At 34.5% G+C, this 26,115-nt stretch overlaps 1 protein-coding gene across 1 annotated transcript; it reads left to right on the top strand.

Moving 5' to 3' along the window:
• Positions 1 to 202: 202 nt before the first annotated feature.
• On the top strand, positions 203 to 24,535 carry slc7a8b (solute carrier family 7 member 8b). Its single transcript, XM_021467805.3, has 12 exons — positions 203 to 2,082; positions 6,911 to 7,115; positions 7,183 to 7,334; positions 10,560 to 10,685; positions 14,255 to 14,408; positions 17,555 to 17,678; positions 17,852 to 17,955; positions 18,043 to 18,139; positions 20,327 to 20,476; positions 20,652 to 20,829; positions 20,965 to 21,073; positions 24,020 to 24,535. The coding sequence occupies exons 1-11, from the start codon at positions 1,962 to 1,964 to the stop codon at positions 21,057 to 21,059; spliced, it is 1,506 nt and encodes a 501-aa protein (XP_021323480.1). The 5' UTR covers positions 203 to 1,961; the 3' UTR covers positions 21,060 to 21,073; positions 24,020 to 24,535.
• The last annotated feature ends 1,580 nt before the right edge of the window (positions 24,536 to 26,115 follow it).

Below are 26,115 nucleotides of genomic sequence, written 5' to 3'. Positions count from 1 at the left end.
TATTATGTGTATGTTGCCTCACAGCAGGAAGGTCGCTGGTTCGAGCCTCGGCTGGGTCAGTTGGCGTTTCTGTGTGGAGTTTGCATGTTCTCCCTGCATTCGCGTCAGTTTCCTCCGGGTGCTCCGATTTTCCCCACAGTCCAAAGACATGCGGTACAGGTGAATTGGGTAGGCTAAATTGTTTGAAGTAAATGAGTGTGTATGGATGTTTCCCGGGGATTGGTTATAGCTGGAAGGGCATCCGCTGCGTAAAGACGTACACTGGATAAGTTGGTGGTTCATTCCACTGTGGTAACCTCAGATTAATCAAGGGACTAAGCCGAAAAGAAAATGAATGAATGATTCATCAGTTCACACTTAATGTGGCAAATAAGCCTTCAAACAATCATTTCCCAAATGATTTAGAATTACAATGTATCAAAATCGTTTAAATCGAATGTAATCTGTATTTGGAAAGTAAAAAACACTTTGTTATTTGCTAATTATATATATTTCAATTTAATTCACCTTTATTTGTATAGCGCTTTTACAATGTAGATTGTGTCAAAGCAGCTTCACATAAAAGATCATAGTAAATTGAAACAGTGTAGTTTAGTATTTAGTGTTTAAGTTCAGTTTAGCTTAGTTCAGTGTGGTTTAATCATCACTACTGAGGGCCTAAACACTAAAGAGCAAATCCATCGATGCATAGAAAAAAAATCAAAACTAGGGTGGAAATCATTAATAAACAACAAAATTATATAACAAGTCAAAATTAAGTTACCAAAATTCATAATTATAACACAAGTTAAAAAAGTCATGATAATACAGTTTAACACTGAATTATTGGTTCAAACATTCATATGTGATTTTTAAAAATCCAGCCTTGTATACAAATATAACATATTAACATTTATTTGTGTTTTATTTGTATTTTTTACTTAAAATGTAACACTAAGACAGATTATTATAGTTTAATACTTACACTATGATTTTATATTCAGTCGATTCGAATATTAAAACTTAATTGAATGGGCATTATAAGTGGTTATCAGCTGATAGATATGGGTCAGTAGGGGCCTTCTGCGCCTACTGGTAGGCTCAGAAGACTGTTATCGCCCATACACATGGTTAATCAGCTATAGATCACATGGTTGCAACTTGAAGTTAACAAGAATTATTTATATTTATAAAGTGTCCCATTAATTGCATTGTTTTAACGTCTACCCTAAACCCAACTGTCACAGTAATGTCAAAACAGATCTGGATCTGTAGTCTTCTCTATCAGTATAGCTGATTAACCATGTGGATGGATGATAACATCCTTTTGAGCCTACTAGTAGGTGCAGAAGGCCTCTACTGTCTCATATCTATTAGCTGATAACCACTGATTGCCTATTATACTGAATGCCTATTATATCTACTGATAACATTCAAAGCTGGTGCAATATTCATGACCACACAACCAGATGTAATTTTTAAAAATCCATTTTTTTGTATAATTATTTACCATTGTAAATAATTCAGTCAACATTATGACAAAAATTCAAAACAAGGGGGAAAAATTTTAATAAAAAGTCACAGTATAGTTAATATAGTTACAAGTATGATCATTTTTTAATGACATTGACGTTTTTTAATCACCAATATGTGAATGGCAATACTGATGAGTTAAGAGAAAATCATTTCTTTGCCTGATTTATCATTTAAGATTATTAATTCATTTGGTCCAAAAATTGCTATTTTACATTGCAAAGACTGTTGTGATTCCAACAGGCTGCCGAATAACAGAATAAAAAATAAAAAAATCTCTTAGTAGTTGCATAATATTCCTTTGTTATTCTCATCTACTAAACTAGACCAAACCAGCACAGTGTAGGCGGGTTGATCAGATTAGCACAATAAGTTTGAGGCAGGAGGATAAAGTTACAGCGACTCTAAACATCAACACTTAACACAGAGTCGCTGCTGTCTGTGAGAAAATGAGCAGCGGTGGCACCCGACGCAGGACTGCATCAGTGCCGGACTCGGATCCCGACGGAGAACCAGCGGTTACCCTAAAGAAAGAGATCGGACTTCTCAGTGCATGTGGGATTGTCGTGGGTAAGTGTGCTTTATGCTTTACCTTTCATTCTCCTTGCACTTTAAGAGTGAACGTATACAATAAACAAAAAAAGTAGGCCTCAAATTTTGTGAAATTTAAAATAAGATAAAAAAAAACGAATTATATAATTTATTTTGATGTTTTTAATATTAGATTTATTCATGATATTATATGTGGTATTTGTAAACTCCTAAAGTGAATTCAAAAGGGATTTCAAAGCACAGTCCAATAAGGATTATGAAATAGTAAAGAGATTTATCAGTAGGAGCCCAGTGTTAAGTAGTGAGTTAAACCTAAACTAGGTCACAACACGGCGTGTAATTTAGACTTGAATAAAAGAAGCTTGCTGACATGTCTGTGCCAGTTACCGCTCTGCTGGGTCGATGTTTGTTACCTGAGATTTAAGCTGCGAGGCGGTGTTTGGGTTACTGAAGGTCAGGTCACTTTCTACCTGTGCTGCTGCCCATTAACAGCTGCTGTATGTGGCACGGGCAATGGCGTGTGTGTGTGTGTGATCATTTGAACGCTTTAGGTCCTTAGGTTTTTCAGCAGGATCCTTATTGGCAACAGAACCTAAAATTCAGCTTTTGGATAAGCCATAAATTGGATAAATGTTAATATCAACCTTAAAGGACACCTATTTTAACCCCTTTTTTAAGATTTAAGAGAAGTCCTTTGTGTCTCCAGAATGTGTAGTTTCAGCTCAAAACACTATTCAGATTATTTATTATACCTTTCAGAATATTAGAATTTTCAGATCTGAGCACATTGTCGTTTTTCTTGCCTGCGCCTACTTTCTTGTACTGCGTAGTACTCCCCGCCCACCATTCCTACGTGCCCATCAGAGGCACAGTGATCTCTTTCTATGGCTCTGATGTGTGTCTCCATCTCCTGCTGCATCAGATAAACAGCACAGTGACAGATATGAAGGAAGCAGATTACACTTGTTTTTGAGAAATACTACAGTACTAAGAACTTTCCAATGATTATTTAATGTATTTGTTTTGGAGGTAATTCAAGCCTTTCTGCAATGATGAGCCACACACAATGTCATTAACAATGTTCATGCACACACACAGCGTGCTCGTTTAACTTTACAGATTTTTCACAGCAAATGTGACAGGATACACTTTAATATACACTGCTGTATGAATATCCGTTATGTTAATGTACAAAATAAACCAGATTTAATGTCCACAAACTGGGATTGGAGTGTCGTCTTTCATAATTGTACTGAAATGCGACTGTGGTGATGAATTACAGCGATTTTACCGTCTTTATTACAAACATGCACTGTTTTAAAAACGTTATGAACATGTAAAACTCATTTTTGAGGTGTGGATGATCACAGAGTTTAACAGATATTTTAATTCCAGTTGCTTTGTGCTGGTCCTGTCTTGCTGATATGATTTTACACGTTACTACAGAGACATGTTAATACGTGGCTGTCAACCAATTTGGTGGATGGAGAAAATCCTACGTCACGTTGCTACGGACCTCAATTTTAACGTCAGGAAATAAAATAAAAAAAGAGAACTATTGTGTTTCTAACACTCCCAAATGACTGTGAAAACCTGATACCTGCACACAGTTCTGTCCAAACAGCTTACAAAAGATGATTTTTATCATAGGTGCCCTTTAAAGAGTCCTGGAAAAAGACAACTCCAAAATACTTGTTTGTTTACTGACAATTACAACAGATAATCTAGATCAGTGGTTCCCAAAGTGGGGGTTGGGACCCCCCAGAGGATTGCAGGACAAGTAAGGGGGGTGGCTTGGTGATTTCCAAAAATCTAATTGTCTTAAACCATTAGAATTACCATATTGTATCCATAACCTACTGAAAATAAAAAGAGTATTTCATAGCTAAAGTCTTTTGATTTTTTGGATTTTTTTGATTTTTAATTTTTAATTTATTTATTTATTTTTTTTTAGCCATTGGATTGTGACTCTTGGGGTGATTACATTATATTAAAGACACAGCCACAGTGTCGGATGCTGGAGATTGATTTTATGGCACCAGGTTAAACTTTCTGACACCTTTCCAGCACCAGCATACATTTTTTTAAAAGATAATATGAAGAATAGACCTATTGGTGTTTGTGCACAGTTGCATGCAAGGTTTCTGTATTTATGACCCACAGAAGATATCAGGGGTCATGAGTCACTGTTATTTTGGGGATTGCAGTCTGAAAAGTTTGGGAACCCCTGATCTAGATGGCCTGGGTTTTACAATTACAAATTAATTTTAATAGCAGTTTTTAGTTTTATTATGATCATAAATTTCACATTTTTTAAAGTTTCTTTTTTTATGCCTGTGTGGTTTGTTTGTCAGTTGTGAGGCAAAAAGTTTTGTAAAACATTGTGATCATTATAATGGACAATTTTTTTGTAGCCTTTTTCCTCATTTCCACTTATCTCACAACTAAAGTTTATTATTTCATAATTCTGACATGTTTTTGTTATATTTGTGACTTGTCCATTTTTGCATTATAAATTGTGATTATTTTCAGTGATCATAAAATGTTGACTCTTTATTAGATCATTTCGACTTTTCAGATCAGGTCTAAAAAATGACTTCAATTTTCAAAACAAAATATTTAGCTTTAAAAAGCATTACATTCACTCAAATGTTGTCTTATAGGTGTTAAATAATTTTAAACAGGTCTTATTTTCCTATGCCTATGTGAAGCTACCCAGCCAGGCCAATCATCAACAGTACATCTCAATATTATTTACCAATAAAGTTTTAATTATCTTTCTTGCAGTAACATTCGTTAAATGTTCCATATATTTAAAGACCATATGCGGTAGGACACTGACCTGGGCAGACTGTTGTTCATACATTTAGTTCATTGCGGTTTTTAAAGCTTGTCAATTTTTATTTTTAACTAATGTTACGATGAAAAGAATGTGTGTGTATGCAGCTAGGGTTTGCTTGTTTTGACACATTATTTAAAATATGTGGCTAAGAAATAACTCATTTGATTTGATTTTTTTGGATGGGGCAAGTAAAATATGTTTCTGTTAGCCCATTAGAAAAAAAACAAACATATTGTTTAGCCCTGAATAAGTCTGAATTTTTATTCATAATTGTCTATGAAATGTTTAAAAAAAGAAAGTCTCAAATTTGACTTTGTGGAACTAGCAGAAATTGTAGCAAAACAATTATCCAGAAATCTTTAGCTTTTTTGGAGAAAATAATTCAGTATGTTATTAAAAGTAAACAAAAAGAAAGGGACTCAGGAAGGCACTTCAGTGAAACAGAAACAGTCTGCCTTTGAGAGCTTCTGTTTTTCAAGTGGCAAAACAGCTTAATTCATTCTTCCCTCATCTTTTTATTCCAAATCTCCAGAGATTTCAATCTCTTTTTTTGTTTCCAAACAAAGAAACTTTTCAAGGCTCAACAGGTGCTAACAATGAGCATTCTTAATATTTTACCAGACTGGTTGAAACCAGCCCTCAAGGCCACAAAGCACTGAAGAAAACCTTATACAAGAGAAGTACACTGACTCTGAGGCATGAGCAAAGTTTGTTCAAACGTTTGGGTTTGGTAAGAATTTTTTTTTTTTTTTTGCGGTTCAAATAAATTTCTTATGATATTTTCGAAAACTTACTGACCCTGAAATTTTGAATGGTGGTGTTACTAGTATGCCACAGGACAGGATAAAAAGGTATGGGAACATCTAAAAATCCAGATGCTTGTTCAATATTTATAAACAATTTTATTAATAGCATTAAGGGGTCATGAACTGGTTGTTTTGTTTTATTCTATTGTCTGAGGTCCACTTGGGATTTTTTTTACTTTCAAAAACATCCAAATCAATCAGTAATAACCTTTTTTCAACCCGGCACTTTAAATATCAAATATCTATCAATTATTTTGTGATTCATGTTTTAATTTTTATTATTTCATTTATGCTTTTGAATTGCATTACATGACTTATTACTCAGTAGGTACTAAATTTGAATTTATAATGACTTGGCCATCAGAAAAGTACGATCTATTCAGTATGAATGTGAGTAGTGTGAATGGAACTCGGAAGTTTTACATCCACAATTTCGTTATCATCACGTAACCTACCCTCATCAGTTGTGTCGCTTTACTCTATCCATGAATTCTCTCGTGGTGCATCATGGGATAGCATAGCATCCATCAAATGCGCATTTCAGAATCACGCCGAAAGTAGTAGGTCATCCGAGTACTTCTCATAGCTGTTTTTTCAATTCCAAGAATTCAGACAAAATGGGTGTTTGCCAGTGATGGGTTGCAGCTGGAAGGACATCCGCTGCATAAAACATATGCTGGATAAGTTGGCGGTTCATTCCACTGTGGCGACCCCAGATTAATAAAGGGACTAAACCGAAAAGAAAATGAGTGAATAAATTCGGACATACTACTCTGTTCGCATACTATTTTAGCGTACTATATAGTATGGAAGTATGCAATTCCGGACGCAGCCAGAGTATTTCATTCATTCAGTCAGGAAGGCTCTTAAAGTGTGTGTCCATGAATAAAATGCAACTTCTAATGAATAGTAGACTCCAAAATGAGACGCAGATTCTGAGTTCTACATGTTGTGTTTATTAATTAGCAAATAATATAAATATTACACACGTAAACATTAGGTGAGCAGGATACATTGTAATCTCGTGTCCTAACAACAGGCTATGGGACAAGATTTTCAGTGATAAGCAATTTGGCTGTTTGCACCAGACAAAACACGACAGAAATTTAAATACAGCCATTCAATGCACAGAATATGCACTCACTGCACTCCAACACAATGGTAAGGTTTGTAATTTAATTTTGTTGTATATTCTCAGGTAACATCATTGGGTCTGGGATTTTTGTCAGTCCGAAGGGTGTTTTGGAAAACTCTGGTTCAGTGGGTCTGGCTCTCATAGTGTGGATCCTCACAGGCATCATCACTGCCATCGGTGCTCTGTGCTATGCTGAACTAGGAGTCACAATCCCAAAGTCAGGTGGAGATTATTCCTACGTTAATGACATCTTTGGAGGGCTTGCTGGGTAAGACTGACTCGTTACCTTAGGTGTAATGTGATGTAAGGTTTTACAGAATTTGTCTTCTGAACAGGTTTCTGAGACTGTGGATTGCAGTGTTGGTCATCTATCCAACTAACCAGGCTGTGATTGCCCTCACATTTGCCAATTACGCATTGCAGCCCCTCTTCCCGTCCTGCTTTCCTCCGGAGAGAGCTCTGGGTTTACTGGCCGCTGTCTGTCTGTGTGAGTACAAGCCAACAGACAGTTTTGTTGCTCAATTATGCACTCCGTTCTTCTTTTCCCTCATTTGCAACACCCCTGATGGTACATAAAACAACTTTTATTTGAGAGCATATGTATATATATATATATATATATATATATATATATATATATATATATATATATATATATATATATATATATATATATATATATCTTTCAATCATCTATCTATATGAAAAAAGTTTATTCAAGCATAAACAAAAATAAGAAAATACTTAAACATTAAATTACATATAAGTATAGTTGGCTTGTAGTTGATTTTACTCTTAATTGAGTGGCAGAAATATATTTCTTTCACATAATATTATATACTACCCCATTTTCAGAGATGAGGTTTAGGAGTGGTCTTACAGTGCATGTTTGAGTGGTCCTAACTGAAAAAACTTTCAGTGACATAACTAAAAATACATCAGTGTTATTGTTATGTCTCAAGATGTACATCAGTATTTCTTCTATTATGTGTTTCTCAAATTTTTATAAAAACTGCTTAGCCTATATTCACTTAGAAAAATCACATATGCTAAATATTTTTGCAGACACATTAATTGTCAATGTTTTCTTTTGCAAATTTGCTAACTAATCCTAACACTTTGTAAACTAATCTAGCATATATATATATATATATATATATATATATATATATATATATATATATATATATATATATATATATATATATATATCAATCATAGATATATATATATATATCAATCATAGACAAGGTTAAGATGACCTGCTGCAGTTCAAACCGAGCATAAGAATGGTGAATTTGAATGTGGCATGGTAGTTGGTGCCAGACGTACTGGTCTGAGTATGTCATAAACTGCTGATCTACTGGGATTTTCAAGCACAACCATCTTTAGGGTTTACAGAGAATGGTCTGAAAAAGAGAAAATATACAGTGAGTGGCAGTTCTGTGGGCACAAATGCCTTGTTGATGCCAGAGTTCAGAGGGGAAAGGCCAGACAGTAACTCGAATAACCACTCGTCACAACCGAAGTATGCAGAAAACATCTCTGAATGCACAACACGTCGAATTTGAGGTGGATGGGCTACAGCAGCAGTAGACCACACTGGGTGCCACTACTGTCAACTAAGAACAGAAAACTGAGGCTACAATTGGCAAAAGCACAGCGAAATTGGACAATAGAAGATTAAAGAAATCATTGCCTGGTCTGATGAGTCTCTATTTCTGCTGTGACATTCGGATGGTAGGGTCAGAATTTGGCATCAACAACATGAAAACATGGATCCATCCTGCCTTGTGTCATTGATTCAGGCTGGTGGTGGCGTAATGGTGTGGGGGATATTTTCTTGGCACACTTTGGGCCCATTAGTACCAATTGAGCTTCATGTCAACGCCACAGCCTACCTGATTTTGTTGCTGACCATGTCCATCTCTTAATGACTACAGTGTACCCCTCTTCTCTTAACTATTTCCAGGAGGGTAACTTGCCATTTCAAGCGTGAATCATCTCAGACTGGTTTCTTGAACATGACAATGGGCTCACTGTACTCAAATGGCCTCCACAGTTTCTAGACCTCAATCCAATAGAGCACCTTTAGGATGTGGTGGAAAAGGAGATTTGCATCATGCATGTGCAGCCGACAAATCTGAAGCAACTGCTTAATGCTTTCAAGGCAATATGGACCACAATTTCTGAGGAAAATTTCCACTACCTTGTTGAATCTATGCCACAAAAGATTAAGGCAGTTTTGAAGGCTAAAGAGGGTCCAACCCAGTACTGGGAATGTGTACCTAATAAAGTGGCCGGTGTGTGTGTATATATATATATATATATATATATATATATATATATATATATATATATATATATATATATAGGACAGTATATGTATATAGGACAGTATATGTATATATATATATATATACACATATATATATATATATATATATATATACTGATATTTGTTGGTTACAAGTACATTACAGAAATCATCAGAGATTGTAAATATACCATAAACACACAATTGAAAAGAAAAAATAGAAAAATATACACAATAATGACTTTTCTAAATTGCTGCAACAAATTGTACATTTGGTATTTAATAACAAGCTATGCCTAGTGATTTTTTTGTTTTTTACTGAATCAATGTTACTTTTTTTTGCAAAAGTTGCAGGTTTGAGTCCCAATACTGCCAGGAATTTTTGGTTGTGCACGAGTGTGTGTGTGTTCACTACTGTGTGGGCACTTTTATTGGTTAAATGCAAAGCCCAAATCCTAAACAACTCTTAGGTTTACTTGCAGTACAAATGAAAAATCTAACTGTGGACCACTTGAGCATTCAAGGTTTACTACTGTTACACTTATAGAACATTTTTATATACTTAGATGTTAGCCAATTTAGTCCCAAGCAGTATTCAAGTAGTGCACTTACAAGTGCACTACTAGTACACGGAATACTTGTTACATGAAGTATACATTATATACACTTCAACATTACTTAAGCATACTTCTTAAAATGAACATCTTTTTCAAGAGGTAAATTTAATCTACATTGACTTAGAGACAGTATGACAGATTAACATCTTTTTAAATAGACTTTATGATTCTATTTTTTACTCAGTGTTTCAGAGAATTATGTCAAGCAATATTTATAGTTACATTAATTACAAAAATGTTGACAGTTATATCACAAATCTTCGCTTGCCCAAAAGTAACACTTTAAAACACAAAAGTGGCTTTTTATAACCTGCTCTTGTGCAGGAACTGCTTACCTGGATACATCAATACATAATTGCATTCAATGAGCTGAAGCATGTCAGCTTTGTGACTCATGATGGGAGGGTTTTCAAAGAGCTTGTTCACACCAGTCTAAAACACTCAGGGTTTTATTTCTGCAAGAGGTCAAGCTGCATATTGTGCCGACTGAAAGAGCTCTTAGACTGTTTTCAAAGCCATGGAGTAATGTTGTCTGGCCATTTTAATCATTGCCAAGGCTTAAACTGGTTGCCTGTTGTTGCTTTGCTTGGATCTTTAATCTGTTGTTTTCATGTTTGGGAAAGTTGCAACAACATATTAGTAGCTGTTTGTGTGTGCTATCTGAATTTATTGTTGCTCAGTGTAAAATATTTGACTGAATTCATCTTTCCACACAACGTTTGATTAATGTTATAAATATGAGGTGGTATGTTTATACCAGGTTGTTTTTTTTTTGTAGTGCTGTTAACTTGGATTAACTGCTCCAGTGTCCGCTGGGCGACGCGTGTTCAGGATGTTTTCACCACAGGCAAGCTCCTCGCCCTCGGTCTCATCATCATTATGGGCATCGTGCAAATCTGCAAAGGTAAATTATAACAGTTCATGTCATAATGCATCCAAACATTTATTAACATAAACATATTTAGCTCATATTTTACTAATATAATTATATATATAAACAAGTCTGTGTTGTTGCCTCTTTACATTTTACATGTTTTATTCTGGTTGCATGTAGTATAATATCTCATTTCTGCAAAGGGTTTTTTCAGTTGTTGTTTTCCAATTTTTATTTTATATATCTTAGAAGCTGCTATAAATAATAAAGCAGTTTTCTTTTTATTTCAGATCAGCCTCACGATAATCAGCAAACAGTCTAGTGAAGTTTTTCTTTAAAACTGATGATTATAAAACATTTATTTTTCCAATGGTTTTGGTTTTGACATTTCCAGAACATGTACCTCAATTATTTCTGTGTTATCAGTAACCATACTGCAGGAATTTTAATGTTTGTGTCCTGTATACTGACATTTTATAGAGTGAGAAATGTGCAATTTTTAAATTGTAATTTATTAAAAAAGACACTTTTGAGAAGCTATTAATATTCCCCCAGTGTGTGTGTGCATGCGTGCGTGCGTGCGTGTGCATTGACAGCAAGAATTTGTCCAAAAAATCAGTACAAACAATCATTGTGAAATATTACTTCAACACATTGTTTTTCTGTTGTAAGTATACAGTAAATAATGTTATAGATTTCTGTCATTGGAAAGCTCCCAAAAACTATTGAGTGTCACATGATCTTTCAGAAATTATTTTCATATGAAGATTTAGTGCTTTTATTTATATGTAAAGAAAATATTATAAATTATCTACAAAAATGTAATGTGTTACCACAATATTGGCAAGGCATTTTGTTCTCCTCTATTTAAAAAGGCTGAGTACCCAACACACACTAGATCAGGGATGGGCAAACTTGGTCCTGGAGGGCCGGTGTCCTGCACAGTTTAGCTCCAACACTAATCAAACACACCTGAACAAGCTGATCAGTGTCTTCAAGATCTACAAGCAGGTGTGTTTCATTAGAGTTGGAACAAAACTCTGCAGGGACACCGACCCTCGAGGATCAAGTTTGCCCATCCCTGTACTAGATGGATTAAAGACGTCATGTATTTTATTCAGCTTAAAAAAATCTAATTGAATCTCAAAGGTTCAAAAAGTAAATTTTTTGAAACATGGTTTACCTTTCTTAGATAATGTATGTTGATAATTTACTATTCTTAGACCAGAGGGATCTTTAATCACATAGGGAGAATCTCAAAGGTTCCCTTTTTTTCTTTCCTCCAACTGTAACCTTGTAATGGCTTTCACATTAACCACAATTGGCTTGCTTGTAATAAAATTATACAGAACCTTCCTGCTATTAAACATTAAATGGTTCACTTTTCATGTAAACTCACTGGCCACTTTATTAGGTACACCTTACTATTACCGGGTTGGACCCCTTTTTGCCTTCAGAACTGCCTTAATCATTTGTGGCATGGATTCAACAAGGTACTGGAAATATTCCTCTGAGATTTTGATCCATATTGACATGATAGCATCATGCAGTTACTGCTGCACAGCTTGTTGGCTGCACATTCATGATGCGAATCTCCCATTCACCACGTCCCTAGGGTGCTCAATTGGATTGAGTTCTGGTATCTGTGGAGGCCATTTGAGCACAGTAAACTCATTGTCATGTTAAAGAAACCAGTATGAGTTGATTCGCACTTTATGATATAGCATGTTATCCTGCTGGAAGTGTGTACATTAAAGTCAAAAAGGGATGGACATGGTCAGCAACAATACAGCAAAAGGATGTGGAGTCATTAACACTGTGCTCAATTGGTTCTAACGTACCCAAAGTGTGCCAAAAAAAATATCCCCCACACCATTACACCACCACCACCCGCCTGAATTGTTGGTAGGGATGGATTTATGCTTTCATGTTGTTGACAACAAATTCTGACCATACCGTCCGGATGTCACAGTACAAATCGAGACTCATCAGACCAGGCAAAATTTTTCCAATCTTCTATTGTCCAATTTTGGTGAGCCTGTGTGAATTGTAGCCTCAGTTTCCTGTTATTTGCTGACAGTAGTGGCACCCGGTGTGGTCTTCATCTGCTGTAGCCCATCCACCTTAAATTCGACATGTTGTGCATTCAGAGATGTTTTTTTGCCTACTTCGGTTGTAAGGAGTTGTTATTTGAGTTACTGTTGCCTTTCTATCAGCTTGAACCAGTCTGGCTATTCTCCTCTGACCTCTGGCATCAACAAGGCATTTGCACCCAAAGAACTGCCACTCACTGGATATTTTCTCTTGTTCGGACCATTCTCTGTAAACGCTAGATATGGTTGTGAGTAAAAATCCCAGTAGATCAGCAGTTTCTGAAATACTCAGACCAGTCTGTCTGGCAACAACAGCCATGTCACATTCAGAGTCACGTAAATCACCCTGTTCCTCCATTCTGATACTCGGTTTGAACTGCAGCAGATTATCTTGACCATGTCTACCAAGCACTGAGTTGCTGCCATATGATTGGCTGATTCAAAATTTGCGTTAACGAGCAGTTGGACTGGTGTACCTGTTAAAGTGGCCGGTGACAGTGTATGCATGCATGTATGTAGGTATGTATGTATGTATGTATGTATGTATGTATGTATGTATGTATGTATGTATATCTTTTGTAATTTTCCTTTTAACATTTTTGTTCATTTATTTATTCATCGATTTAAATGATTTATTTTTTACTACTATAATAATGTTGTGTATGCACCTTATACTGTACAGACATTTGCTGTGCATTTGTATGATGTTCGAAGACTTGAACCCTGAAATGTTTGCTGACTGTTAGCTATGTGCCTTATCTGTTAGAGCCACAAATGAGGAAATAAGTGTTGGGGATGTTTGTTTTTTTTGTTGTTGTTAACTGTTAGTTTTTCTGTTTTGTGCAAATTTCTAAAAATATCCTATGAATAAAGTATTAAAAACTGTTAATGTATCCAAAAAATATGTATCAATTTCACTTTAACTTTCAGTGCCCCAAAAACATTTTACAGTTCTCAGTGCCATAAACATAGTATCCAAATTACTAAATTATGTTTTAAATTATGATTTAAAACAAGGAAACAATGAAATAAGTGCGTAGCTTGTTTAACCAGCTCATGTTAAGTATTCAATGTGAACATAAAGGGCTTGTATATAAATCAGCAGACACTAAGCTAAGAGTATTACATAGGCATACTTTTCATATTTGACCTATTTTAGCACTATAAACAAAAGAGCACAAATCCATTAAGCACAGACAAGTCGACTGTCAAGCTGGGCTGTTTGTAATCAGTTTTTTCTTTCTTCAAGCGTTTCTTATCCAAAGAACAAAAAGTAACACTGAATATCTACTCAACTAAAAGCCTCAAAGAAAGAACTATTGATTTTGATCATGGAAACTGTACTTTGTTTAAATAAGCGTGCTGTATGCACACATAATGTGCTTTGCTGACGAAACTGTAAAACACACACAAAGAAAAAGATTGGGCTGTAGTTGATATGGCTTTATTCTCTACCTATTAATTCGGGCATAGTACATAAAATGCATCTCCTTTCTGTGTCTTCAGGTCATTTTTATTGGTTGGAACCGGAGCATGCATTTCACCCTCTCCAGCCATATGACATGGGCCGCATTGCACTCGCTGTTCTGCAGGGATCCTTTGCTTATGCAGGCTGGAACTTCCTTAATTATGTAACAGAGGAGCTGATCGACCCCTACAGGTACATTGTCATTTGTCAGGGTTAATGTGCAGTCATCTGGTCCCTATTATTGCCAAATAATAAATCCTAACAGCGAGAGAGGGCTTTGTCTTAATTAATATAGAAACTGCAGATTTTTTTTCTGAGAGAAGTTATCTTATGGAATACGTACTGTAATAAAAATGTATTTAGTTTTTTAGTAGCTGTTTTTATGCGAGGTGAACCTGTTTGTTTTAACATATCAAACAATATTTCATTCATTCATTCATTCATTTTCCTTCAGCTTAGTCCGCTTTTTATCAGGGGTCGCCACAGTGGAATAAACCACCAACTATTCCAGCATATATTTTATGCAGCGGATGCCCTTCCAGCCACAACTCAGTATTTGGAAACATGCATACACATTCACATTTACACATACACTCATACACTAAGGGCAATTTAGTTTATTCAATTCACTTATAGCGCATGTCTTTGGACTGTGGGGTAAACCGAAGCACCTGAAGGAAACCCACATGAACATGGGGAGAACATGCAAACTCCACACAAAATTTTCGGGACTCAAACCAGCGAGGTGATAGTGCTAACCACTGAGCCACAGTGCCACCCAGACAATTTTTATAGAAAATAATTAATTATTTTTATAACCATAAGATGTATGTAAATGTAACATTCACATTAACTATAAACACACACATTTATCTGGCTGCTTGTTTCTATTGACTAAAGTAAGTAAATTTAATTCCAGTTTAAGAACAGAAGTTGCTGAATATTTCAGCAAAGCTTTCTACTGCTCAAATAAAGTAAACTAATGTCCGTCTAGAGAATCTTTTTTTTTTTTTTTAGACAAAAGATTTAAACAATATTTCAAACAGTTTAGGTTCATTCTAAGTTATTTATTTTATCATTTCAACCTAAATAGATCTCATCAAATTATTCTATAATTAAGGTTTCGTGGCTATGCTCTATTAGTATATCAGTCATTTTTATCAGGTGTCATTTCCTTTGGGGCATTTTATGAGAAACATCTGAAATAAAGGGAAATATTCAAAATTTCCAGTTAGTAGAGCTAAAAAAAATCAACTTTTGTTATCGGCGAATAACATACCTTAGAATGTCATGATTGACCAATTAGAATAAAGGATTCCAGATAGCCATTTAATAACATTAAAGACAAAATGTGGCAGCGTGGTGGCACAGTGGGTAGCGCTGTCACCTCACAGCAAAAAGGTTGCTAATTCGAGCCTTGGCTAGGTTAGTTGGCATTTCTGTGTGAAGTTTGCATGTTCTCTTTGTTTTTGCGTTGGTTTCCTCCGGGAAGAAAGTTTCTTCCTTTGGAGAAAGGAAGGAAGGTTTTCTTTCCTTTCTCCAGAGACATGCGGTTTAGGTGAATTGAATAAACTAAATTAAACTAAACTAGCTATATGTGTGTTTATGAGTGTGTATGGATGTTTCTTAGTGATGGGTTGCACCTGGAAGGGCATCCACTGTGTAAAGCATATGCTGGATGAGTTGGCGGTTGTGACGCCTGCTGCGCTGTCATTTGTCTGCCGTGTCTGTCTGTGTGTCTGTTTTGCTCCCTCTACAGATGCGCTGTAACATTGCGGGGCATAATCAGGTGGATGGGGGACACCTGAGTCTAAGTGAGCGCTCTTTTATCAGCGTCCTGCCACTGTTTGAGAGTCTGATTCTTCCGGCTAAGGGTTGGGACGGAGACCAGGGCGTGCGAGTTGGCGGGGCGTTCTTGCCTAATGTTTGATCACAGTGGGCTTAAATAAAACTTTTGTAACGTGATTTTTGGCTTCCCCCTCTTATTTTTTACTTGTTTCGCCCCGAGGCCGTAACAGCGGTTCATTCTGCTGTGGCGACCCCTGATTAATAAAGGAAATAAGCCGAGAAGAAAATGAAGGAATTAGTTAATTAATTAATTAATTAATAAAGACAAAATGTGTACCAGGTGAGCTAACAAGCAAGTTTACTATACCTGAAAATCCATAGACCACAGGTGTCAAACTCAGTTCCAAAAGGGCCGCAGCTCTGCACAGTTTAGTTCTAACCCTAATTAAATACACCTGATCAAACTAATTGAGTCCTTCAGGCTTGTTTGAAACCTACAGGTAAGTGTGTTGGAGCAGGGTTGGAACTAAACTGTGCAGGGCTTCGGCCCTCCAGGAATTGAGTTTGACACCCCTGCTATAGAATATGAGATGGAAACATTAGCTTGTTTTAGTCTGATGTGATAACACCGTGTTGATTATGTCTTAATCTGCCCTGTTATCAAAAATTGTGCTCTACCATGCACTTAAGATGAAAACAGAAGCAAATTGTATGTAAAAGAAAGTTAGTAGAACCTGTTATATATATATATATATATATATATATATATATATATATATATATATATATATATAGATATATATATATATATATATATATATATATATATATATATATAGATATATATAGAACGTGTAGAAGTTAGTGAGATCGTTTATGCATTATGATTAGTGATTCATTGATTAATTAAGATTTATCCAAAATAAAAGTTTGCTTTGACGTGTGTGTGTGTATGTGTATTATACATATTTATTATGTATATGTGATACACACACATACATAAAAACAATGCAAAACAATTTTATTACATAGATATTTAATCTTATATATAATTTGTATCATGTGCATATATATATTTTATATCTAAATATTATTAAACATTTTCTCAAATATATGCAGGCATGTGTGTATTATATATACATAATAAATATGATAAATGATAAATAATATTGCTTTGTATGATATTTTGTATGGTGAGGTTCTAAAATTTTTAATTGAATATAATTATTACATCTGCATGCGCAAATGTGTCTCCCATCCTTAATCATGGACCGGTCCAGCAGTCAAATTCATTTTAAGAAACAAATCATTTTAAAAGTTTTACAAGATGTCACAAGATGCTTTACATGTTACATTATTTTGCATTAGAATTAAATGTAGAAAAGGAGTAGGAGGTGTATGAAAAAACAGCAAAATAAACAAAAATAAATAAGTACAAAAGGTGCATTTTAGAATTTTGAGCCCCTTGTTTGGAATTGCTTAGGGCCCCCAAATCACTGAATATGGCGCTGTTAATCATTATCGAACTCATGTTTTAATTCTCTTTATAGGAACCTTCCTCGTGCGATCTTCATCTCAATCCCTCTGGTCACGTTCGTCTATGTATCAGCAAATATTGCATACGTTACAGCAATGAGCCCCCAGGAGTTACTGGCCTCCAATGCTGTAGCTGTGGTGAGTTTCTCTGCTCACATTAAGAAACCTAATGAGTTCTTCCTTCAGGAAATTAAACAGACAGGTCATCGGTAGATCTGACATTCTCCCTTAACGTCTGCTCAGCACGTACCCGGCTTTCACCTTTCCCTTTGACCCCAGTCATTTCTTTATTCTCTTTTCATCTCCATCAGACATTTGGTGAAAAGCTGCTAGGCGTGATGTCATGGCTCATGCCCATCTCTGTTGCTCTGTCCACCTTCGGAGGGGTGAATGGATCCCTTTTCACATCATCTAGGTCAGTCTTAATGATGGCGTGTTAGTTGCTCTTCCAGTTTAGCATTTTCAGCATCATTATCAGGTTGATTAACGGTCTGTTTCTCAGGTTATTCTTTGCAGGTGCGAGGGAGGGTCATCTTCCCCGTCTGCTGGCAATGATTCATGTGAACCGCTGTACACCCATCCCAGCTTTGCTCATCACCGTGAGCTCTTTGGTTCTTAAAGGTTTTATGAAGCAGAAGTTAAAATAGTCTTGTTTTCCCTATTGTAACATATAGGCCTGTGGGTATAGTTAATTTTTCACTTTCCGTTCCATCTCATGCGCAGTCGTGTCCTCACAGATTTTACAACATACTCTACCACGGATGGATGAGTTAACACATGTGCTCTTCTGTATAAACATTCATCTTCTACATTCGCTGTTCTACGCACGCCATCTGTGTAGACTCAAAAAATGTTGTGTTTTTTGGTTCCCAGAGCTTCCTGATGCTAATACTTATGTAGAGCTTGCCATGTGTGAAAAATGTTGTGATACATGTAGGATGTATACTTTTATGGAAGGCAACTGGGGCCAAAATAAAAAAAAATGCATCAAATTTGATTGTTATACACCAGGGGTGGCCAAACTCGGTCCTGGAGGGCCTGTGTCCTGCATAGTTTTTCTCCAACTTCCTCCAACACACCTGCCTGGAAGTTTCTAGTTTTCCTACAAAGAGCTTGATTAGCTGGTTTAGGTGTGTTTAATTGGGGTTGGAACAAAAATATGCAGGACACCGGCCCTCCAGGACCAAGTTTGGACACCCCTGTTATACATATTTTGACCAGCCTGATCTCACGAGGCAACGTAAGTACGTTTTGTCAGTTTAGTGGGTAATTCGTACAAGTGCAGTATGGTTTTAAAAAAAGAGGCGAGCCACCAAACCCCACCACTAAATCCAGCAGTCATTGGGGGATGAGCAATTCATACTAAATTGTGTGAGATTGTACGAATTCATATGAATTAGCCACTAAATCAAAAATATATGAATTGTCGTGAAATTGTGTTGGTTTTGACCACATTAATGCATCCACAAATACAACAGCCAATAAAAATGCTGTCTAAAATAGGGCTGGGCGATTAGTCAAAGTAGATTTTTCTTTTTCTTTTCTTTTTTTTTCTACTTTTTTCAGTAAAGCTGATGCTAGTAAACCTCGTGCAATCAGATGGTGCACACAGAGGCGTAGTGATACTGATAAGCTACACAAAATTGGTTCTAAAATTTAATTTTAAACAGTAAATAGTCGGCCTAGTTGTCCTTTCTGACTTGAAACGCCACTGATGCCATGTTTAGATAACTTTTTAAATACGATTAAGCAGTGATCTCAAAATTTTGGAAATTGTGTATTTCTCTATTTGTATCAAATATACAAATACAGGCGTTTCATTGGCTGCTGTGCTTGTTTACGTATTGACACAGCCAAATGTTTGTACTGACACAATCGAATTGAGGTTCAAGCCTCGGCTTGGCCAGTCGGCATTTCTGTGTGGAGTTTGCATATTCTCCCCGAGTTTGCGTGGGTTTCCTCTGGGTGCTCCGGTTTTCCCCACAGTCCAAAGACATATGCTATACGTAAATTGGGTTAGCTTTGTCCATAGTGTATGAGTGTGTATGGATGTTTCCAAGTGATTGGTTACAGCTGGAAGGGCATGCGCTGCGCAAAACATATGTTGGATAAGTTGGCGGTTCATTCTGCTGTGGCGACCCCAGATTAATAAAGGGACTAAGCCGAAAAGAAAATGAATGAAACGAATTCACACATTTCATTTAAAGACTTTTGGCCTCAATGACCTTCCATACTTACAAGAACTTCTGTGAAGCTTCTTTGACACAATCTACATTGTAAAAGTCCTATAGAAATAAAGATTAATTGAGTTGAATAAATATGAAAAATGTCATATAAAAAACAACAGACAGCATATTTCTTAGTATATTTGCATCTACATATGAAAAGATATCAATTAGCAAAAATTACTGCCCTAGCGTAGACAAACTACTAGTCTATTAGAGTATTTTTACTAAATCAACACATTAAAAATGGCCATCTTTTATGGTTTAAGCCATAATATGAACTTAAAATGACTCCTTCAACTAGAAAAAAAGTAGGTTACTGTTGTCTCATGTGAGTGACATGTTGTCCCGCTTTTATGCCAGTAAACACGATCCCTAAACTCACAGTATGAGAGAAGTAGTTGTTCCGATTAAAAGCTACAAAGGCGCATAAATAATAAGAATATCAATAATGTCCATGAATAAATAGTGTTAATAAACCCTGCAGTATGAAATGCCAAATGCTTTGTTTTTAAATGAACTGAACTGTGCATGTATTCTAATCAGATACTTATTTTGTAGTGTATATCTACTCTGCTGATGCTGTGTGTCAGTGACATATACACCCTCATCAACTACGTTGGCTTCATCAACTACCTGTTTTATGGGGTCACTGTTGCCGGGCAGATTGTGCTTCGCATCAGAGAGCCAGACATATATCGGCCAATCAAAGTAAGACTCAATCCTATTGACTATTTGTTAGTTATGACTTGGCAGCAAACCCTGAGAACTGTCAGATCCCAGCAGTTGCTATGAACAGCAATTATGCATAATTATAGATTTCTGTGTTTGGTGTTGCGCATTTTGTAGTTCTCCACAGAAAAAATCAACAAGTTTCACTCCACAGGTGAGCTTGGCATGGCCGGCAGTTTTCCTGATTTTCTGGGCTTTCCTGCTGATCTTCTCTCTGTACTCGGAGCCTGTGGTGTGCTGTATTGGTCTGGCCATCATGCTATCTGGGGTTCCTGTGTATCTGTTTGGCATCTATTGGGAAAATAAGCCCAAGAGCTTCAGTTCTTTTGTTGGTATGAAGAAATCTTAAATCTTATGTGATAATGTTAAAAATGATTTACAAATGTCAGTCACATTCGCTTAAGACTCAACAGACTGTAAATGAGGGCCACTAAAAACACTCCATCTGCCATTGTATGTACACACAGCCAGACTGACACACTTGGGGCAGAAGTTGTGCCTGGTGGTTTACCCTGGCGAGGACAGAGAAGATGGAAATGAAGACAGAGAGGAAGATGGATAGGATTACAGCAAGAAGTAAATTTTATGGTTATATTGATGGGTATTCATGCGTCAACTTTCAGTAATATAATTCTTGATAGATTTTGAAAATGCAAATATGCACACAGTTAAGAGACTAATTTAATACAGGGTGTCCACCGGGTCTTACAAAGTCTTAAAATGTCATAAATTTCAAAACAAATTATATATATATTATTAGATAACTTTTATATATATTTATATATTTTATATATTTTATATATATTTTTTATATATATTTTAACAAATTATATATATATATATATACATACACACACACACACACACACATACATACATACATACATATATTGTATATATTCTTATGTATGTATACACACACACACACACACACCACACATTTTTATTGCAAAGAGAAGCAATTCACAACAGTTGTTAGACATTTTTAAGTTTTTTCAAATTAAATTCCTTAATAAGGGAAAGAAAACTAAAGTAACACATCCCTTTACATGATCTTTCATTAATACAAAAACTATTTATAGCAGTAACCTGGCCATTTTAGAAAAATCCTTAGCGTTTAGCTAAGTTTAGCTATAACTTAGGGTTAGTATAAGTCTGAAATCTTGTCCATAATGGTCTTAAAAAGTCTTAAATTATATATATATATATATATATATATATATATATATATATATATATATATATATATATATATAAAAACAAACAAAAACAAAAGTTTCTTTCATTTGTATGACTGGCCTTAATAAATAAATATCTTTAGTGCAATACTGCCACCCATTGGCAAGATTGTTCAATGCTTGATAACTATTGTTACTGTCTGTTAAAGATAACTTTGTATTTTTATACTGAGCATGTATTCTTGATCAGTCTCTGATGTTTTTATTTCTTAAAACTGATTCTCCAATTTAAACTGGATGAATAATTGTTAATATAAACCTTTTTTTGCATTGTTAGTTTGTAAATGTTGTTTATTAACAAATTAATAGTAATGTTCACTAATGTTCTCCCTTTCTCCCGTTGAGCACGAAATAAGATATTTAGAAGAATGGTGGTAGCCAATCCAACATAAGTACTGAATTTTTTTTCTCTGTTATGTACTAGGCATGGACCGGTATAAGTTTCTAATGATATGATAACCTTGGATGCAAATATCACGGTTTCATGGCATTGTGATTACTACTCTACTGTATATGTTCTTTTTGTTAGGGTTTCTGCAGGGTCTTAAAAAGTCTTAAAATGTCTTAAATCCCAAAATCCAAATTTAAGGTCTTAAAAGGTTAAATTTACTGAAATGCTGTGTTGTTGGTCTTAAATCTTTTTTTAAACAGGTTTTAATTTTCCTTTGTTCATGTATTGCTACCAAGTCTGGCCAAAACTCATAAATTCACCAACAATCATCTCAATAAAACTTTTTTAAAAAATAATAATAATATAACTTTTTATTAAACTTTAAGGTAATTTTTTAATCTGTTTATCATAATGGTTTAATTATTTTACTTACAGAATCAGTTTTTTAGAAGTTCTCCATGTATTTACAGCGAGGACACTAACCTGGACAGATTGTTGTGTATACATTTAGTTTATTATAGTTTTTAAAACTTTTAAAACAATTGTTCATTTTTTTATTTTTTTTTATTTAAAAGAAAGTTTTAGTTGGAAAAAGTGTATACAAGTAGAGCTTGCTTGTTTTTACACAATATTTAAAATATTTAGCTAATAAATAAAATCTAAAATTTATATATTTTTTTCTTATTAATGTATTATTGTATTATTAAATGCATTAAATTATAATATATATTTTTATAGGGCAAATAAAAATATTTTCTATCTGGGCCATTTGAAAAAAATCCTTAGCCTTTAGTTCTTTATGGGTATAAAATTTCATTCATAATGGTGTTAAAAATGTCTCAAAGTCTTAAATTTAACCATGTGAAACCAGCAGAAGCCCTGTTTTTAAATGTCTGGCAAACTTTTTTCCTTAATTGAACAGAATATAATTTATTTTAAGAAACATTTATAATATTTTGGAACAGTAAACATGTCAGGCTAAATAATTAGAATAAGTCATTGACCTCTGCTATCTTCATTAGTTTCAAAAACACAAACCATCCATATACCTAAGGAATAGTATATAAGAAAATGTTTGCGGTTTTAAAACCTTGACTTTTCCAAATTACGGTAAACCTTGAAAACAATTATTGTCCTTTCCCTGCTATATACATGTACACCAATGGTAACATCAGCTCTCTGCTTACCCAGCATTCTTCAGAATATCTTCTTTTGTGCTACACAGAAAAAAAGTAACTATTACAGAGCAGGTGCATCGTGAATACATTTCTGTGTGTGAACCATTCCCTGAAGACTTTCTGAAAACATTAACAGCAAAGAAAAGAAAAAAAGAAGTCTCAAGTGCATGCTATTTACCAGCATGGAATCGATCCAGCATGGAAAATGTTGGTAATTTAGAAGTAAATGGGAAGAATAGCCTGCTGTGTTATATAATCCACATCCTACACCCCGCTTTCATCTTGGACAAGAACAACAAAACGCATCAAGCTTTCTGGCCTTGACAGAATAGTGAAGGAAAGGTAAACCAGGGCCGTTTGTTGTTGTTTGAAGAACTTTGACTGACACATTTCAGCTCATAAGCTTCTATCAAGGTTAAAATATAAGAGAAGAACACTTAAAATCAAATGAATCAAAGTTAAACATTAAAAATGAATTTGGGAGTTAGAATGTGTGACATCTAGATATGTTACATAACACATTATACGCTGTGCTGCTATTATACAGACCCCTCAGTGTTTAAAATGACTTTATACGGTCATGTCCGTTCTTAGGAAAACAAATGAGTTTTATCTTCCAATCTCCTAGTGCTGATGTTAACACAATGCTGTCTAAGAACTCAGTAGGCAAGGTTCAGCTTCTGAACAAATATAAATGTCAGCTCTGTCCCTGTAGGAGCAGGAATGGATTACTGACCAGGCCAATGGGGCTAGTGACTGTCAGGAGCCAGAGGGGCCCCTAGGCTGCAAGGTTGCACCATCCAGTTTTTGCAAATCCCAACAATGGAAACAAATGCTTAAATGTATGCTAAATAAAGAGAAAGAAAAGATAACAATGGCACAGAGAGACTTCCAAACTCTCTTTTGTCATGATTAAGATTAAACTGATTTAATTTCGAAATGTATAAAGTTTAATTCGGTTGGTCAATTGTCTTTAACATATCCTCCTTTAAATATTAAACTGTTTAAATAGTTGCTAAAAGGTACTTGAACTTGCTAGTCAAATGAGACTCTTTTTTTGTTTTTAATTAAATGTAATTATTTGTATTATTTTATTTATATAGATTTTTGAGCATTGTAAAGTATAGTAATAGTGCAATAGCCCTTATAGAGTGATTCTACGGTGACATTTTTTATTTATGTGATGTAATAAATGTGTATATTTGTTGATGCATTAAATACAGTATGTGTATATGCCTCATTGTTGATTTTTTTTTGTAGTGTTTTTAATATTAGACTTGCAGAGAGACATAATAATTCATCAAAAAATGCTAGTCTTATACCTTGTTTATGTTTAAGCCTATTATTATTTCTTTTTGAGGGGTGAAGTGCAGACATTATATTTCAGCATATACATTAGATTAGTCAGTACTGAAGCCAAATGGAGCATATCTAACAAAATAACTTACGATAACTGTCCAAAAACTAGTACACCAAAATTGATCTCATAAAAAAGTATTGCATACAAATTTTAAAAAGAGGAAAAATCAAGAAAAGCAAAAAGTAAAAAAAAAGTTAGTTAAAATTTTGTAGTTTTTTTTTTTTTTTTTTGCAATATTTTGCTTAAATTTAATTGTTTTATTTTTCCATTTCTAAATATGTTTGGTGACTAAAATATTATTTTAATAAATATATCTGTTAATTAATCTGTTTAGTTTAAATTTACCAAATTACACTCTATATTCACTGAGAAATGCATAGAAATATTCATTTTCAAAATGGAGTGTTCTCAATTATGCTGGGCACTGGATGTTTTTATTTATATTTGTAATTTTAATGATCTAATGGATATTTTTGCAATATTTTGAAATATATGTTGCAAATATGTACATGTAAGACATTTTTATATGCAAAACATGAACATTTGCATACAGTTAAAGTCAGAATGATTAGCCCCCCTTTGATTTATTTTTTTTTCCTTTTTTTAAATATTTCCCAAATGATGATTTATATTGTTTGAAAGATATCATTCTAATAATGAATCACACTACACAGCATTGCTGGTTTACAAAAAAAAAAATCAAACAAACAAAATCCTGTTGGATTAATTCCCTTGATTTTGATTTTATTGTAAAAAAGAAAAGAAAAAAAAACAGACAAGTCTGAAATATTTTTATGGCTATGATTTAGTATTCAAGAAAGTTTTATTTTGGTTATGTTTTTTTAATTAAATTGGTCTTACACTTCATATTTTCTTATTTTATTGTATATTTATTAATTCTGGTACTTTTACCATAAACTGACATCTCAACCATTTGGTAGAGGCTGATATTTTAGAAATTATGGGATGTGTTGAGAAAAAAAATTGATTGTGTTAACTAGCGACATTAGAAGTTAAGAAATGCAATCAAAAAATGTTCTCTTGCTTTTTTCTTGGTGTGACAGTTAAAGGTTTAACAGCAAGGAAATTTTCACAGTGAGTCTGACATTTTTTTCTTATTATTGATTTTTATTTTTATAATATTAAGTTAATATCATGTTCCTACTGTAAATACATAAAAACTACAATTTTAATAAGGATTGTTAAGAACTTATTTGGACAATTTTAAATGTGATTTTTCCCAATTTTTTTTATATTTCTTTTGTATCAGCCAGAATTTTCCCAATCCTAACAACCGTATCATTGGAAAGCTTATTTATTCAGCTTTCATGAGATCTATATATCTCAATTAAAAGAAATTACACTTGACATCATTTCAATGTGGATACCCTATCCTGATAGATGTAGGTTATTTTGAACTTAGAACACAATATTGTAGTATTATTGGAGAA

The sequence above is a fragment of the Danio rerio genome, chromosome 2, assembly GCF_049306965.1.
Source record: "Danio rerio strain Tuebingen ecotype United States chromosome 2, GRCz12tu, whole genome shotgun sequence".
Taxonomy (NCBI): domain Eukaryota; kingdom Metazoa; phylum Chordata; class Actinopteri; order Cypriniformes; family Danionidae; genus Danio; species Danio rerio.
The sequence above is the reverse complement of the archived record's forward strand: the minus strand, read 5'-3'. Positions and strand labels throughout refer to the sequence as shown.

Bases quoted from the DNA above. Each gene is read 5' to 3' on its own strand.
- slc7a8b (XM_021467805.3), top strand. From the start codon at position 1,962: ATGAGCAGCGGTGGCACCCGACGCAGGACTGCATCAGTGCCGGACTCG. The intron at 7,335-10,559 runs GTGAGTACAAGC...TTTTTTTTGTAG, and splicing joins ACTGGCCGCTGTCTGTCTGT to TGCTGTTAACTTGGATTAAC. The intron at 20,830-20,964 runs GTATGAAGAAAT...ATGTACACACAG, and splicing joins GAGCTTCAGTTCTTTTGTTG to CCAGACTGACACACTTGGGG.